Raw genomic sequence first — 14,647 nt, 5'->3', positions numbered from 1 at the left:
GCTTCTGTCGCGTGAAAGCCGTTGCACCTGTTTACTTAAAGCGGCGATTTCGCTTCGGATTGCAGTAAACTCATCCAGAGTGGAAGCATTCCGCATGGCAGTACTTTCCTCGCCTCGGCTGACGGCAAAGACGCTGTTATCTGCTAAGGAAATACGAACCTCAGCAATTTTGTCGGCCATGTTGGCCAAATTGTCCAGGGGTTCAGAACTTATGGATAAAATTGCCTGCATTTCTGACGGTAGTCTTTGCAGCCATAAAGTTTTGAGAAAATCGTCTTTTATGCCTGTGTCACCACCGAGTTCGCGCATCTTTCGGAGTAACTGCGATGGTTTATCGGCGCCTAAATGTAGTTCAGAAAGCAGTCGACGGATTTGTTCATTTTCCGAAGCGGAAAATTCGGTTATAAGTCGAGCCTTTAATGCATCATATTTATTGGTGTCGGGGGGTGCGAGTAAAATATCAGCTACCGCAGATAAAGTTTCCGGATCAATAGTTGCAATCAAATTATTGTATTTTGTAAGATCATTGGTTATTTTAGCTAGAGCGAAATTGCTTTCCACTTGGATGAACCATAATTTTATATTGTTCCTCCACAGCGGTGGTATTTTCACCGAAAGATGGGACACCTGCGACTCTGTTGGAGCGTCAGCATTAACAGTTTCGTTTTCAGAATTAAGCATTTTTGGTTTCTCGTTGGGGAAAACTAATAATTTTTACAATATTTATGATTATCAGAAAAAGTTATGATTATTTAAATACACGATTTTTTTAAAAAAAATTTGGAGTAAAGAATCATAATAATAAACATGGTAGCCAAAACGAAAGTAATAAGAAATTAATACTTCGAATACGAAAAATAACACAAAAATTAATGCTGAATATAAATAATAAGATTTCTTCGCCAAAATAATGGGGAAATGAATTATTGACCAATCACAGAGAAATAAACAGAAAATTTGAGCACATACCTGGTCCTTGATGCATTACTTCTAGGCACAATAATCCATTACGAAAAGTAATTGAAGAGCTCAATCACCAAAATCTGATTTGAGCATATTTTAAAATTTTGAGGCTGGACTTCGCAAATTTTAGAAGAGTAAAAACGAAAGTACGGGTCACCAGTTTGGTACGTGGTTTAACACGCATTGCCAAATTTACTTTAAATTAAAGTATTAAAACATTTTTACTTAATGAAAACTGCCAGCCATGTAAATAACAAAAATAAATTTTAATTACAAATTAAATTAACAAATATAGAATATGATACATTGGCCGTAATTCCATCGACCACCACGAGGCAGAAGCTCTAAGCCAGCTGGCGAAGGCAGGAAGTGAGTCACTCGTATCCGTTGGAGAGCAAAGTTCATCTCCAAAGGTATGATTGATGCTTATCGCCAACTGGCGAAACAAACAGTCATTTATCGCCTGTTTGGCCGCTGCAGATATTATCAATCATCTTGTATAGGTGTTCCGCAATACTGACAATGATTTTAATTTTATGATTTTTTTTTAAATGTTAAGCTGTATCTGTATAAATATTTATAAACAAGTAAGGAAGGCTGTAAAAAAATGCGAACATTTATTTTGAATTTATATTTTTATTTAAAAATAAATAAAAATTCATACATTAAATTAATGAACTTATCAAGGTCGTCGACTTAAGCATTTAAACTGCAATAAAAAGAATCATGCTGATCTGCAAGGGCATTTTAAAATATAAAAAAAAATAATGCTCTGAAATTTAATGAATGCTGGATTTTATTCATTTGAATAAGTGCGAATATACGGTTCTCGTAAATCAAAAGAAAACAAATTAAATTATCCGAATAATTTTGCAAAAAGAGAAAAAAAAAATCTTAAGGCATTGAGGATTCTAGTCAAATGCCTATTTCAACTATTTGATAATCTGCTAAACGGAAAAAGTATGCAATTTAAATTGTCAGAAATCATCGCTATAAAAGTGTAATGAGAGTCAGCAAGAGGTATCTGCATAAACAGACAAGACAACTACTCAGGATTGCTCAGGCGAAACACAGGCAGGACCTAATTATCAAATAGGCAAATTAAGCAATGCCTTTGTTGTCCCCGAAACTCTGGCGGTCTCTTGGATGCTCACGTAGCAATTCAAGATTTTTTATTTTTTTATTTTGTGCTTTCATTAGATTTTAAATATAATGCATTTGTAACATCTCCACTAACAATAAATTTCAATGTGTAATTGAGTGTCCTCACTCTACAGGGCAAATTAGGGATATATATATACCTTGGAGCGACTATTTTGAAGTTTAAATTAGAACTTTAATTAATTAAAAATTATGTTGAATTTTGGCATTCTTCCGAGATAATTTCAGAAAATATTCTTACGCAAAAATAAATTTCATGCCGTTTTAAAATTTTAAACAATATCATTTAATGATACCAATTTAACTATCAAAAATATTTTTCTTAATTTGTAACAATTTTTTAAAAATATGTATATATATTTTTGCCTAATTTTGAACAATAAATACATTACATTATTTCCCTGAAATTCAAATCGTTTTGATTGTTTCTTTAAATATTTAATCGCATGATCTTCTGCCATTATAAATATTATCAGATATTAAACAGAAGCTGAAGAATGCTTCCGTTTAATATCTGTATAGCTTACAAGACAAATAAGAATTCACGAAAATTAGAAGATGGATTAGCCGTACATTTACGTTTTTAATAATACTATGAATGGTTCATGTTCTCAATGAATACACCATATGAATGATTTTAAAGACTGACAATTCGGCCAATTCATCGATCTGAAATTATATATAGAAGATTTAACTAAAAATAAATATAACCAGTATTCACATGAATCCAGCAGGTTGCTACTAATATTCATAATAATATGATTATATTCATAAATTATTAAATGAATTATATTCATATATTCATAATCATTAAATATTCATAATAATATGCAACATTTAAATTCAGAATTTTTTTGTTAAAAAATATTTAAATGTTGATACTTAATGGTGAATTTCGAAATGTTGAAAGATGCACTTCAAGATTACTATTTCAATATTAAAGGATTTGAATTATTATTAATAATAATAAATATCTGGTTTTGGTAAGTTTAGAAGGGAAAAAAGGAAGACTTCAAGTATTGCTTAAAAGGGCCAAACAGAATTTTATCCACCCTAACATCAGACATGTTGATTAAAAATACAATTAACCTTATATTAATAAGATTTTTTAGTTACCAAATAAATTATTAATAAATATAAAAAATATGGAAAATGTAAAAATTATGAAAATTAGTATACAAAATATGAAAATTAGGATAAAGGATACTAAGATAATATTAGCATTTGGTAAAGTATAATTGGTTAAGTCTCATTACATTCACTCATTATTACGGTATTTGTAAATAATAATGTATACAAATTTGCATATCGGATGCCGCACAATCATATAAATCAATGTATATAAATAAAAATTTCATTTTTATAAAGTTTCTAAAATAAAAATTAATCTAAAGTAAATCACTAGCATGACAATAACTTTAAGGTGCATTGAATTATGAATTTAAATCGAGGAATTTATAAAAAATGGAACCTGATAAAACACAACGCCTAACGCAATTAAAATCCCTAAATCCTGCATTGCCGAAAGCAAACGGCACCCACAGCATAATAAAATTATTTTAGCTTTAGTCGTCGGCATTACCTTAGCAAATTTAGTTGGCTTCTAGAACATGTTCGTCATGTTTGACTTTAAACATGGTATAAGAACACTAATTTTTGTCTCGGTCAAGCTACCTAAAATTGAGCCATTATCTGTACTACCGCATTCTTGTGTTTCAATACCCCTGAAGTGATAATAAAAATCTCTCCCCGCTCTTGAAAAAATGAAATTATTTAATATGCTTATTTATTTAAAAAATTTGTTTCTGAAGACCAGATTTTAAAAAAGCTGTTGCTAAGTAGGGGTGACTAATATTTTAAGAGCGGTTATTACGTAACCAATATCAAAAAGTCACAAATACGTGATCAATACTTTTCAAAAAGGGGTGTGATTCAAATCCTTGACAGGATGTTACTAGCGATATTACGATTAAAGATCTTGGATGACGATAGTAAGTAACAATCGATACGATCTGTCCAATGGAAGCTCTCAAACAAGAATTCAATCGTGCAATCTCTGAATGGGTTGAAAAGTGAACGGATCGGTTATTCTTAGAATTATCTATCATTCAATCGCATATCGCTAAAAATGGAGTTATCACAGGAAAGTGTTCATAATTGTGAAATCACTGCTCCGCTTGACTTTCCGATATTCGCATTTGACAATGCGTTATCCCATGAAGATCATTTTTAATTGCCTGTGACATGACTTTCTAATGGCATACATTCTTTTCACTCTACAGGCGCCATCTATTGGCAGAATATAGAACTAAAGCAAACATTTTAAAGAAATGACTTTTTTTTTAAAATTGAACTTTTCAGAAAATGGTTTACTCCAATAAATAAATTAAATTAATAGTTTTGAATAAAATGAAAATTAAAAAGAAAGCTGAAATAGATAAATTAATTCAATCACACGTTACCTAAAATAGTCAAATAAGTATTAATTACAATTAATAAAATTTTATATTTAATGATAATTTTTAAATAATAATATGATTGAAATAGCAGATATTTGGAACGGATATTTAAAAATAACAATTGCAAAATTATTTGTTATTCAAAAAATCGTGGATTATGCATCTCTACTGCTAAGAAGTAAAATGCATTTAAAAAATTTCTTGATATATTCATTTATACAGACGCATCACGAAATCCTTTTTTTTTTTCCTTTCATTTCAATTTTTAAAAAATGTTAGCCGTAGAGTTTTTAAAAAATTATAGTAATTAATAGTGTGCTTTTCTGTCAAGTAAGCCAAAATTTTTAAGATTAATTGTAATATACAGTGGCTCAAAAAATTGAGAGTACACCTTACGTTTACTTGATAAATGCGACTTTCAATATAAATAACACATTAACGGGAAGTGTAAACTTGTTTTTATTTTTACACATAACAAATGGTTTAATTTAGAGTAAAAACAAAGAAAAATCAACGAAAAACTTCTAAATTGAAAATTTTCAGAAGCATTTTAAATAAACATACGCAGAATTTTGCCTCAAAAAATTGAGAATAACCAATGAAATTTTTGCAATATCACACATAGAAATAAAGTATCACTATTAAATTGCATGTCTTTTGGCTCTCATAATGGCCTCTAAACGTCATGGTACCGATTTGACCAATTTTTGGTGGTATTTGAAGATATTTTACGCCATTCTTCTTGCACAACTTGTTTTAAATGGGTTTTGTTTCTAATTTTGTATTTTTGAACAACTTTTTAGAGTATCCCCCACGAGTATTCAATGGCATTGATGTCAGGATACTGTGGTGGTGTGTGTAACTGTTGTTTACAATGAAAAATACATCATATTTTGACGTTACGTGCATTCTGTCCATCTAAACCCAAATTTTTAACACTTTCCTTTAGAATGCTGTTACCATATGGTTCATCCAAAGTTGCAGAAACTTTTCAAATCATAGGCAGAAGTGTAAGTGCTGAAACTGTGCTAAATGCCATTAAACAAGCTGGATATAAAAGTAGCATTGTTAGAGAGAAACCGTTCACCAGCTTGCAAATTCAGAAAAAGCATTTGAAGTTTGCAAAAACTCATCAATTGAAGACCAATGACCTTTGGAAGAAATCTATATTTAGTAATGAAAGAAACCTCAACATTTTTGGCAGTGACAACCATCTTACTGTATGGAGAAAGCCTAATACTGCTTTGTATCCAAAAAGTTTACGTCCTACAGTTAAACATGATGGTGACTCCATGATGATTTGAGGTTACATGGCTTCATTCGGGGTAGGAAATTTAATTTTTATAGATGTGTGGTGACGCTTTATAAGCCAGATAACAGCTACGAGACATGAGAAATTTCTTTTGTCTAGTGGTCTTGTTACTCGGCTACGAACCCAAAGGTTGCGAGTTCGATCCTCGCCTATCGCCAATAGCAACATTGGTGACCCGATGACGTGATACGCAAAAAACCTTCATATAACTGTTGTAGCGCCCTCTACCAGAAATAAATAAAATCAAAGCTGATAGATAATCAGCCAATAAAAAATGATTAAAAAAATGAAGCTGATAAACAATCGGCCAATAAATAAATGAAGCTGATAAATAATCAGCCAATTAAAAAAAAAATGGATAAGGCGCAACAGCCAATATATCACCACTAATAACAACAAAAATAAGGCAAAATATCGTTCGTCTCACCTTCGACGCACTGAAGGGGGAGTAATGTGGTGACGCTTTATAAGCCAGATAACAGCTACGAGACATGAGAAATTTCTTTTGTCTAGTGGTCTTGTTACTCGGCTACGAACCCAAAGGTTGCGAGTTCGATCCTCGCCTATCGCCAATAGCAACAGATGGCATTATAAATGATACGGTTTACTTGGATATACTTCGCAGAAATATAAAGAAAAGTGCTAAAAATTTGGGTTTAAATGGAAATTTCATTTTCCAGTAAGACAACGATCCCAAACAGAATACACGTACCTTGAAAATATGGTGTCTTTTTCATTGTAAATAGCAGTTACACACCACCACCACAGTACCCCGACATCAATGCCATTGAATATTCGTGGGCCATACCCAAAAAAGGCTTCAAAGACACAAAAGTAGAAACAAAACCCATTTAAAACAAGTGGTGCAAGAAGAATGGCGTAAAATATCTTCAAATACCACCAAAAATTGGTCAAATCGGTACCATGACGTTTAGAGGCCATTATAAGAGCCAAAAGACATGCAATTTAATAGTGATACTTTATTTCTATGCGTGATATTGCAAAAATTTCATTGGTGTATTCTCAATTTTTTGAGGCAAAATTCTGCATATGTTTATTTAAAATGCTTCTGAAAATTTTCAATTTTGAAATTTTTTGTTGATTTTTCTTTATTTTTACTCCAAATTAAACCATTTGTTATGTGTGAAAATAAAATCATGTTTGCACTTCCCGGTAATGTGTTATTTATATTTAAAATCGGATTTATGAAGTAAAAGTAAGGTGTACTCTCAATTTTTTGAGCCACTGTATGTATTATGACTCAGTGCAAACTCTCCTTTCGTTTTAAATATATTTATTTTCACAACACGACGCAGAGGTAATGAGGCTATTTACAGTAGAGAAAGTTATTCTGCATAGAATACGCACATAATATTGATGAAAACTTATATAAATACTATTAAAAAGCGTAAGTTAACGTAATCACATCAAAAGAATTATTCCAATTTTTTCCGTAACCTAAACTAAAAAGAAGTTGTCAGATTCCTAGTTGGAATAAGCTAAGAGTAGAATTAAAAAAACAGGGAATACAAAACTTAATGTTGAGTGGCAACAATATGTTTGTGCTCCATTGATATTTTGTGTGCCGCAATTTACTGTGATAATTTTTTAATTTCTATATAATATTTATATTCGAGCGCATCATTTTTCTTGGAATTCTCAATGTGCCAATTTTTTTGTGTTATGCTGGTCTATTATTCACTGTGCAAATTTGGTGTTTATGTAAAGAAATTTACTTTAAACACGCCCTGTTTGAGTTCTATGAAGAAATGGAATGGCATCACCGCTTCAACAAAAAATAAACAAATATCGATCATGGAATCCGATGTGATAGTTTCGTTTTATTTTTCATATGTTTAATGATTGTTTGGTGATGATTTGTTTATTCATAGTGTTATGTTTATAGAGTTTCAGAGATTTATCTATTGTTTAATCTATGTACATATACCTCACATTCAATTTCCCGAAACATGTCTTGAAATTTAAAATTTCTTCTACAGATAGTGTAATCTCTTTGAACACTTCTTAGAAATTTAAAAATTTCTTTTAAATGTTATCCGTATTTCCCACGAACTTACTGTTAACAGAAATTCATATATATCGTGTAGTTAGAACTTGAACATTTGTAAAGTAAAATTTTTGTTTTCATGACAGCATATCTGTGTTTTTTCGTGTGTGTAAATATTGAAAAATAAATTGTCATAAATCATGGCTAGTGATATTAACAGTGATTCAAGTGGAAGTGACTCTGGTTCGACTCCAGAAGAAGAAAGAATTAGAAGGCTTTTCCAAACATGTGATGGAAATGGTGATGGATATATTGACAGGTAACTGCATCAAGAATTCAATAAGTTTTTAATGGGATTAAAAACAAGTGATATTATTGAATGAACCTTTGAATAAATTATTATTAAAATTAATCACTATAAGTTTAAATAATCCATATTCTACAGTTTAAAAAAAATATCATTTTTTCCCACAGTAGTTTAAATAGTTATGATTTGTCATTTGTTCATCAAAATATATTTATTTGTTGGAATTAAATATTATTGATTTAGTTAAAGAGTTTTCATCATTCCAGTATTTATTATATTCATAGGTTTTTAGCTGTATATGCTAAGAAATTTTGAATGGAATTAAAAAAGATGGGTCTTTTGCTGTATATGTTAGGGAATTTTGAATATATTGTGATGCAATTTAAATAATAAGAATTGACTCGGCTTTATTTAAACTAGATAGCATTATTTAAACTAAATTCTAAATTTTCTTTTATCTATTTCATGTTTAACAAAATTATAGTTATCATTAAAAAAATATTTGTATTCTCAACAAAAAGTTATTTTTATAAATAATAGATGTAATCTTTTAATATGTTTATAATCTTTTTAAAGTAATTTATAAAACACCTGATTCTTTAAACATGTCTTAAATTTGTGTAGTCATGTAAATAAGAACTGATTTGACAGTTTTAAATTTGATAATATTTTTTATGCATTGTGCTGATCAGTATGATAGTTTAATAATGAGATTATTAATCAGTAACTCTCAAAAATATTTTATGATTGTATATTAATATCTGTCACTAAATCATAATTAGTTATTGATTGAGAATTTTGACTCATAACTATAATTGTTTTCGGCTATATATATATATATATATATATATATATATATATATATATATATATATATATATATATATATATATATATATATAATATTGCATTGTTATAATTTAAATTATAACTGACTTTACAAAGTTTGTAGTAACTTTTACTTATAACAAAAAAGTCTCTTTCATAGTGCATTTTTAGAAGCAACTTTTTTTTCCCTTGTAATAAACTTTTTTTTAACGTTTACTTAGAGATTTAAGTTCTAAAACTTAAAATTCCCCTTTATACCAAATTTTACATATACTTTTACTAATTTTATTATTTATAATAAGCCTAAAATGAACTTTCTATCTTCATATTACATTACATTTCATCATTACTGTTTTCATTATTAATTATTTTAATTAGGAATCTTATGATAAAACCTCAATGTTTTGAAGCTGTTTTAATTCTCTTATAAAGAGAATTAACACTTATTTAGCTTATAACTCAGCTTATTTAGCTATTTTGATTTAATCTTCGTAACTTTAATAAGCATATATAATATATAGTATGAAGTAGAATTACATAGAAGAAATTCCTACTTTTAACAACTTTTATTGGTCAATCTTGGCTAGTAAGAACAGAATTTATGAACTATTTTTAACCTGCCATCTTTATATCCTGTAATTTAGGAAGATTGATAGCTTGTCTATTCTTGTTGCATTTTATGATTTTTGAAAGCACATTGGAATGCAAATAAACAATAAATGGAAATTTAATAAAGTCAATTATTTAAATAGTTTTAAATATGCTAAGTTAATTAATGTATAGTTTTTTTTTTTTTTTTTTCATAAATGTTGAACTATACTTTCTGCTATGTTGAAGATATTTATATATCAGCAAGTGTTACCCTTTTCCCTTCTGTCAGATTAATTTAATTGTTTAAGCACAACAAACTTGATTTTTGAATAATAACCTTAAGTTGCATATAATTATTTCTATATTTAATTTTTTTTAGTTCATATTTTTTTCTTTGAGTGGTATGATAGTTGACAATATAAATTCATATTTAATATATTTTTAATTTTGTTTTAAAATTATAATTACATATCTATTATTAGATTTTTGATATTTGCTTTGGCTGCAATATTTTAAATGATATTATCATCAAACTTTTTTTACAGTAATAGAATAATTGTTATTACAAGATTCAGAAATAGACTTCTCTAATGCAACTAGACAATCAAATAAACATAAGGATTCAGATAAATTAGATCTTTTCCAAGGTTCAAATATATAGAGTCCTTGTTCATTGCCTAAAGAAAACAATTGCAACACTAATATGAGGATTAGAAATATCGTTGGTCAATTAATTTTTATGTACAAATATTGTAAAGTGCTTAATTTTTTTCAAAACACTCTTCTTTTTTTTCCCTTGTGGCCTGGATATTGCTTTTAGGACAAGCTCTTGAATGTGAAATTTTTCATGCTATTCTGTTCATACAGGCAAAATCCATCATGAATAAAGGTTTGTCACATATTAAATCCCTTTGTAAAAATTCCCTCCTTTGGTATAGTGTGGAAGTTTGGAGAATGGGATGTCTTTTTTTGGATGTTGTCATCGTCTTCTGACCACAATTCAATGACCAATAATTTCTGTCTCTCTAAATAATCCTCATATAGGTTCAAAATAGGACATTAACTGCAAATTTTTGTATTTTATTAAATTTTGCTAGTATTTATTATGCATAATTTATTAGAATAAGTTATGCAACAAACAATTACTGTTATGGAAAAATTCTTTGCATTGTAATAATATTGATAACCGTCAAAATACTGATAATTTTGTTGATAATTTCCAGTGTAAACGAATCAATTAAGAAAATGTGTTTTGTGTAAGCTGATTGTAAATATGATAAATTTTTTAATGCTAGTGAACAATAAATGATTAAAAGAATGTTATAACTCTATGACATGAAGTAACTCAAAACAATTTCTTATGTAAACTAATAAAGCACTGATTACCGCATAGTAGACGTGCAACATTTACTAACTTTTGTTTTGAATATTTTAACTAATCTGTTAAAATTATGAGATAGGATGACCTTTCTAATTGACTAAATCATTGTCCTGAATCCTAGTATGTATGCCTAGTAGTATGCATGTCTTGCTGTTGATTGATTGCACTACATGATACCATTATACACCAATAATAATGAATATATTAATTAGAGATACAAAGCATTCTTTATGTCCAATAAATTTTACTTTTCTTACTTTCATTATCATTATTTATTATTTTATCATGACCATTCATTGTCTTTTTCTACTTCTATCCAGCCAAGATCTCTTAGCTGTCTGCCGTCAACTTAACCTTGAGCATTGTGTGGAAGAAATAATGGAGCAGCTTGGGGCTGATGAACATGGACGCATATCTTACAGTGAGTTCCTTCGTAGAAGAATGCAACTTATTAATGAAATCAATGCTTTGACACTTCATGAACAAGCAAGGGAGCATGAATCCATGCACAGTGTTACAGGAAGGCATTCCATTACAATGCAACAAGCTTCTCCTGCCCCTGAAAGTAGCAGTACTGGAAACTGGCCCACTAGTAGTGACAGTCAAGGTAATTTTTGTAATATTTAATTATTTGACAAACAATGACAAATCTTATAGCATGTTAGTTTTATTTTATATAAATAAGTTTTTCAAAGTGCAAAGAGGTATGAAGTTGCTGAAGTTAAAGTTTTTATGCTCAAAGCATTCTACTGTTCATCTTCAGATTCCGAAACCCTCCGTGCTTTTGTACATGCGTTTATTTTGTCAAAAAAAGGAGTGAGGGGAAAGATGGTTACACTTAGCAATATGATAAACTTAGACTATTTGAATAATTAATCAAATCTTTCTGTGCACTACTCCTGAGCGAAGTGAAAGAGCCAAAAAGTGCTAGTCTCAAGATCCTAAAACGAATGGTAATTACTGGAAGGGAAAGAAACAGCAACAAAATGATTGTCATTTTTTTATGAAAATATCAAATTTTGGTGATATATATTTTATTTTATAACAGAAGAAAGATAATGGGGCAAATAAAGATAGTAAGTAGAAAATAAGCATCTCATAAAAATGTCCTTTTAAAGTAATCTTTGAAATTCTAGTCATCTTTTACTATAAATGCAATAGCCAAATTGGTATTTTAGTTTTGGTGATGATTAGTATCCATCCTATTAGTTTATCAATTAAAATTTGTTTCATGACTGTGATTGGTTTATTATATGAGGATGATTTAAAAATTGTTTCCTTGTCTTTATCTGCTCTACAATTTTGGAATTTCTTGTTTCAGTTAAGTTCCAGTGTTCTGAAATTCATATCACTCATATTTGGCATTCTTATGCTCTTTGATATATTTCTGTTCCTTGAATATGGATATATAAATTTAAATTATCTAGTACAGAAAGTAACCATTAGTCACTATATGCAATCTTAAGAAACAGAACTTGATTGGGTGATTTGAATTTACTAACATCAGTAAGATTCTACGTGTTGGCAATATAAATTAATTTATGATGACAGAAACTTTTTTAATTGTATAATAACAGAATATTTCTGGAAATACGGGTGAATGATTAATTATGATAATATAACAAAAATTCATTTTGTGTACATGAAAGAAAGGATTTTCATTTTTTTCCTAACAATGTATTTAAATATATTATTACTGAGGTGAAATTTAGAGTTATTAGTTGCAAAATAATTATAGTGAATTATTAGGAAATACATTTTTCTGTTGAAAGTTAACAAAGGAAAGCTTAAGTGCTTAGAGATAAAACTTACTGCTACTGGACCTGCAATCAAATGGTAAAATTGTAGTTAATCATCTCAAGCAACTGAAAATAAGAGCAATTACAGAAAATATGATCATATTACAATTAGTAACATACGAAGCAAAATATTTCACCATCCATTATCAAGTAAAAATTAAAATAATAATAATAATAACTTTTTTTGGCAACTATGCACTATCCAACATAATGCATTATTTTTTAATTATTCTTTCAAAGCACAGAAGTATTCAATTTTTAAAAATATTAGTAGGTGAATAAATTATTATATATTTGAAAAGATATTTTACATTTAGGCTGATTTTTCAGCATTATTATTTAGACTATAAGAGATTTGTTCAGAGGAAATGGGAGAATTTTGCTAATTGCCCTTGAGTTTATTTGCCAGGTGCATTTCAGATGTGGAGATGGACATTGGTAGTCAAATCACCAGATTTGCTTAATCTCACACTATAAAATTGTGTAAAAAAGTTCCAGGAATATTTTAACTAATAACTGTAACTGGACATGAAGCTTTTGATTGATTCTGCTAATAATAATGACTGATAATGCTGATCAAATATATATCCAGTTAGCACTTAACTGTAAGACTTCCTATGTGTTTTAATTCTGAAATATGGTGAAACTATACCTGGAAATTGCATATAATTTCCCTATCTTCAAAGTTAATAAATATTTACTCTTAACTGAATTACTGAGTGTTCTGAATGATTTCCTTATCGTCTGATTATCTACAAAGCATACAATTAGCAATAATTTTATCTTTTGCAATGATTTTACCTGCTATCCAATAGCAGATTTAGGCATTTTGTGGCCCTAGGCAATACTCATTGTGAGATCGCTCTTTTTGTTTAATTCAGTTTCTGATTTCTCATTTCCAACCTATTTAATATGTTTATTATTTATTTTAGATTGATATTTTCTTGTTTCTGTAACTTTAAAAATGTTTGTTTATTTTTTATTTATTTATTTTTTTGTCTTCACGGCTGTGCAACATCCATGTTTGCAACCAATATTATTTAATCCAATGTTTGATGTTTATAATATTGAAATAATCATTGACTGTATCGAAACAAACTGTAAGTTCACCAGTTATATTCTACAGAGTACTAGTACTGTCTTTATATATTTTATAATAAATAAAATTTCCATTTTTCTACGAATTTATTTGACTACTAAACTAACCACAGTTTTTAAAACCAAACTGGTAGTAGTCTGTATATCAACCAAGTGGTTCTAGGCAGTTTACCTAGTAGAAAATCCACCATTGCTATCATTAGAAATATGAACTTTAATTATGAAGGCGGAGAACAAAGGAATATATTAAATCTTCTGTTTGTTCACTTTTTTACATCGATTTTACCAAACAGGGAATAAGATGTAACTAATAAATGCATTATGATCAAATTTATCGTTACTACATAGTTCCTTTTAGTGTAATGATATTTTACATTAACATGCATTATAGCGCTAAAACAAAAATGAAGAAATTACAGTATTATCTGCTGTATTCACTTATAATTTTTTATGGAATTCGCTTAATATAATTTATGTATTATACTAAGAATTGAAGTTGTACCTAGTTTCCAAAAATTATTCTAAGTGCTGTGATTTTTTAAAATATTTTTCTGTCAATTCAACTACAGTCAAGATCAGTACCAAATTGTCTTCTGTGTGTTGTCACCAAATTTTCACATCTTAAATTGCTTAACCTGTTATTTGTGGAGTAAAGTTATTACATTTGATACTTTGAATATATTTTGATAAATTCTACTTAAATAGAAACTTTTCATGCCAAAAATTTATATGTGGGGCAA

The 14,647-nt window shown here is 28.8% G+C and overlaps 1 protein-coding gene across 1 annotated transcript in view; it reads left to right on the top strand.

Annotated features, from left to right (window-relative positions):
- The first annotated feature begins 7,702 nt into the window (after positions 1-7,702).
- Positions 7,703-14,647, top strand: part of LOC129989167 (colorectal mutant cancer protein-like) — a 113,334-nt gene continuing 106,389 nt past the window's right edge. Inside the window, exons 1-2 of the mRNA XM_056097536.1 lie at positions 7,703-8,222; positions 11,331-11,617. Of these exons, the coding sequence (XP_055953511.1) occupies positions 8,104-8,222; positions 11,331-11,617 (406 nt within the window). The 5' untranslated portion in view covers positions 7,703-8,103. The remainder of the gene's footprint in view (positions 8,223-11,330; positions 11,618-14,647) is intronic.

Source organism: Argiope bruennichi, chromosome 2 (genome assembly GCF_947563725.1).
Source record: "Argiope bruennichi chromosome 2, qqArgBrue1.1, whole genome shotgun sequence".
In the NCBI taxonomy this organism is placed as follows: domain Eukaryota; kingdom Metazoa; phylum Arthropoda; class Arachnida; order Araneae; family Araneidae; genus Argiope; species Argiope bruennichi.
This window is presented reverse-complemented; position numbering and strand designations above follow the sequence as displayed.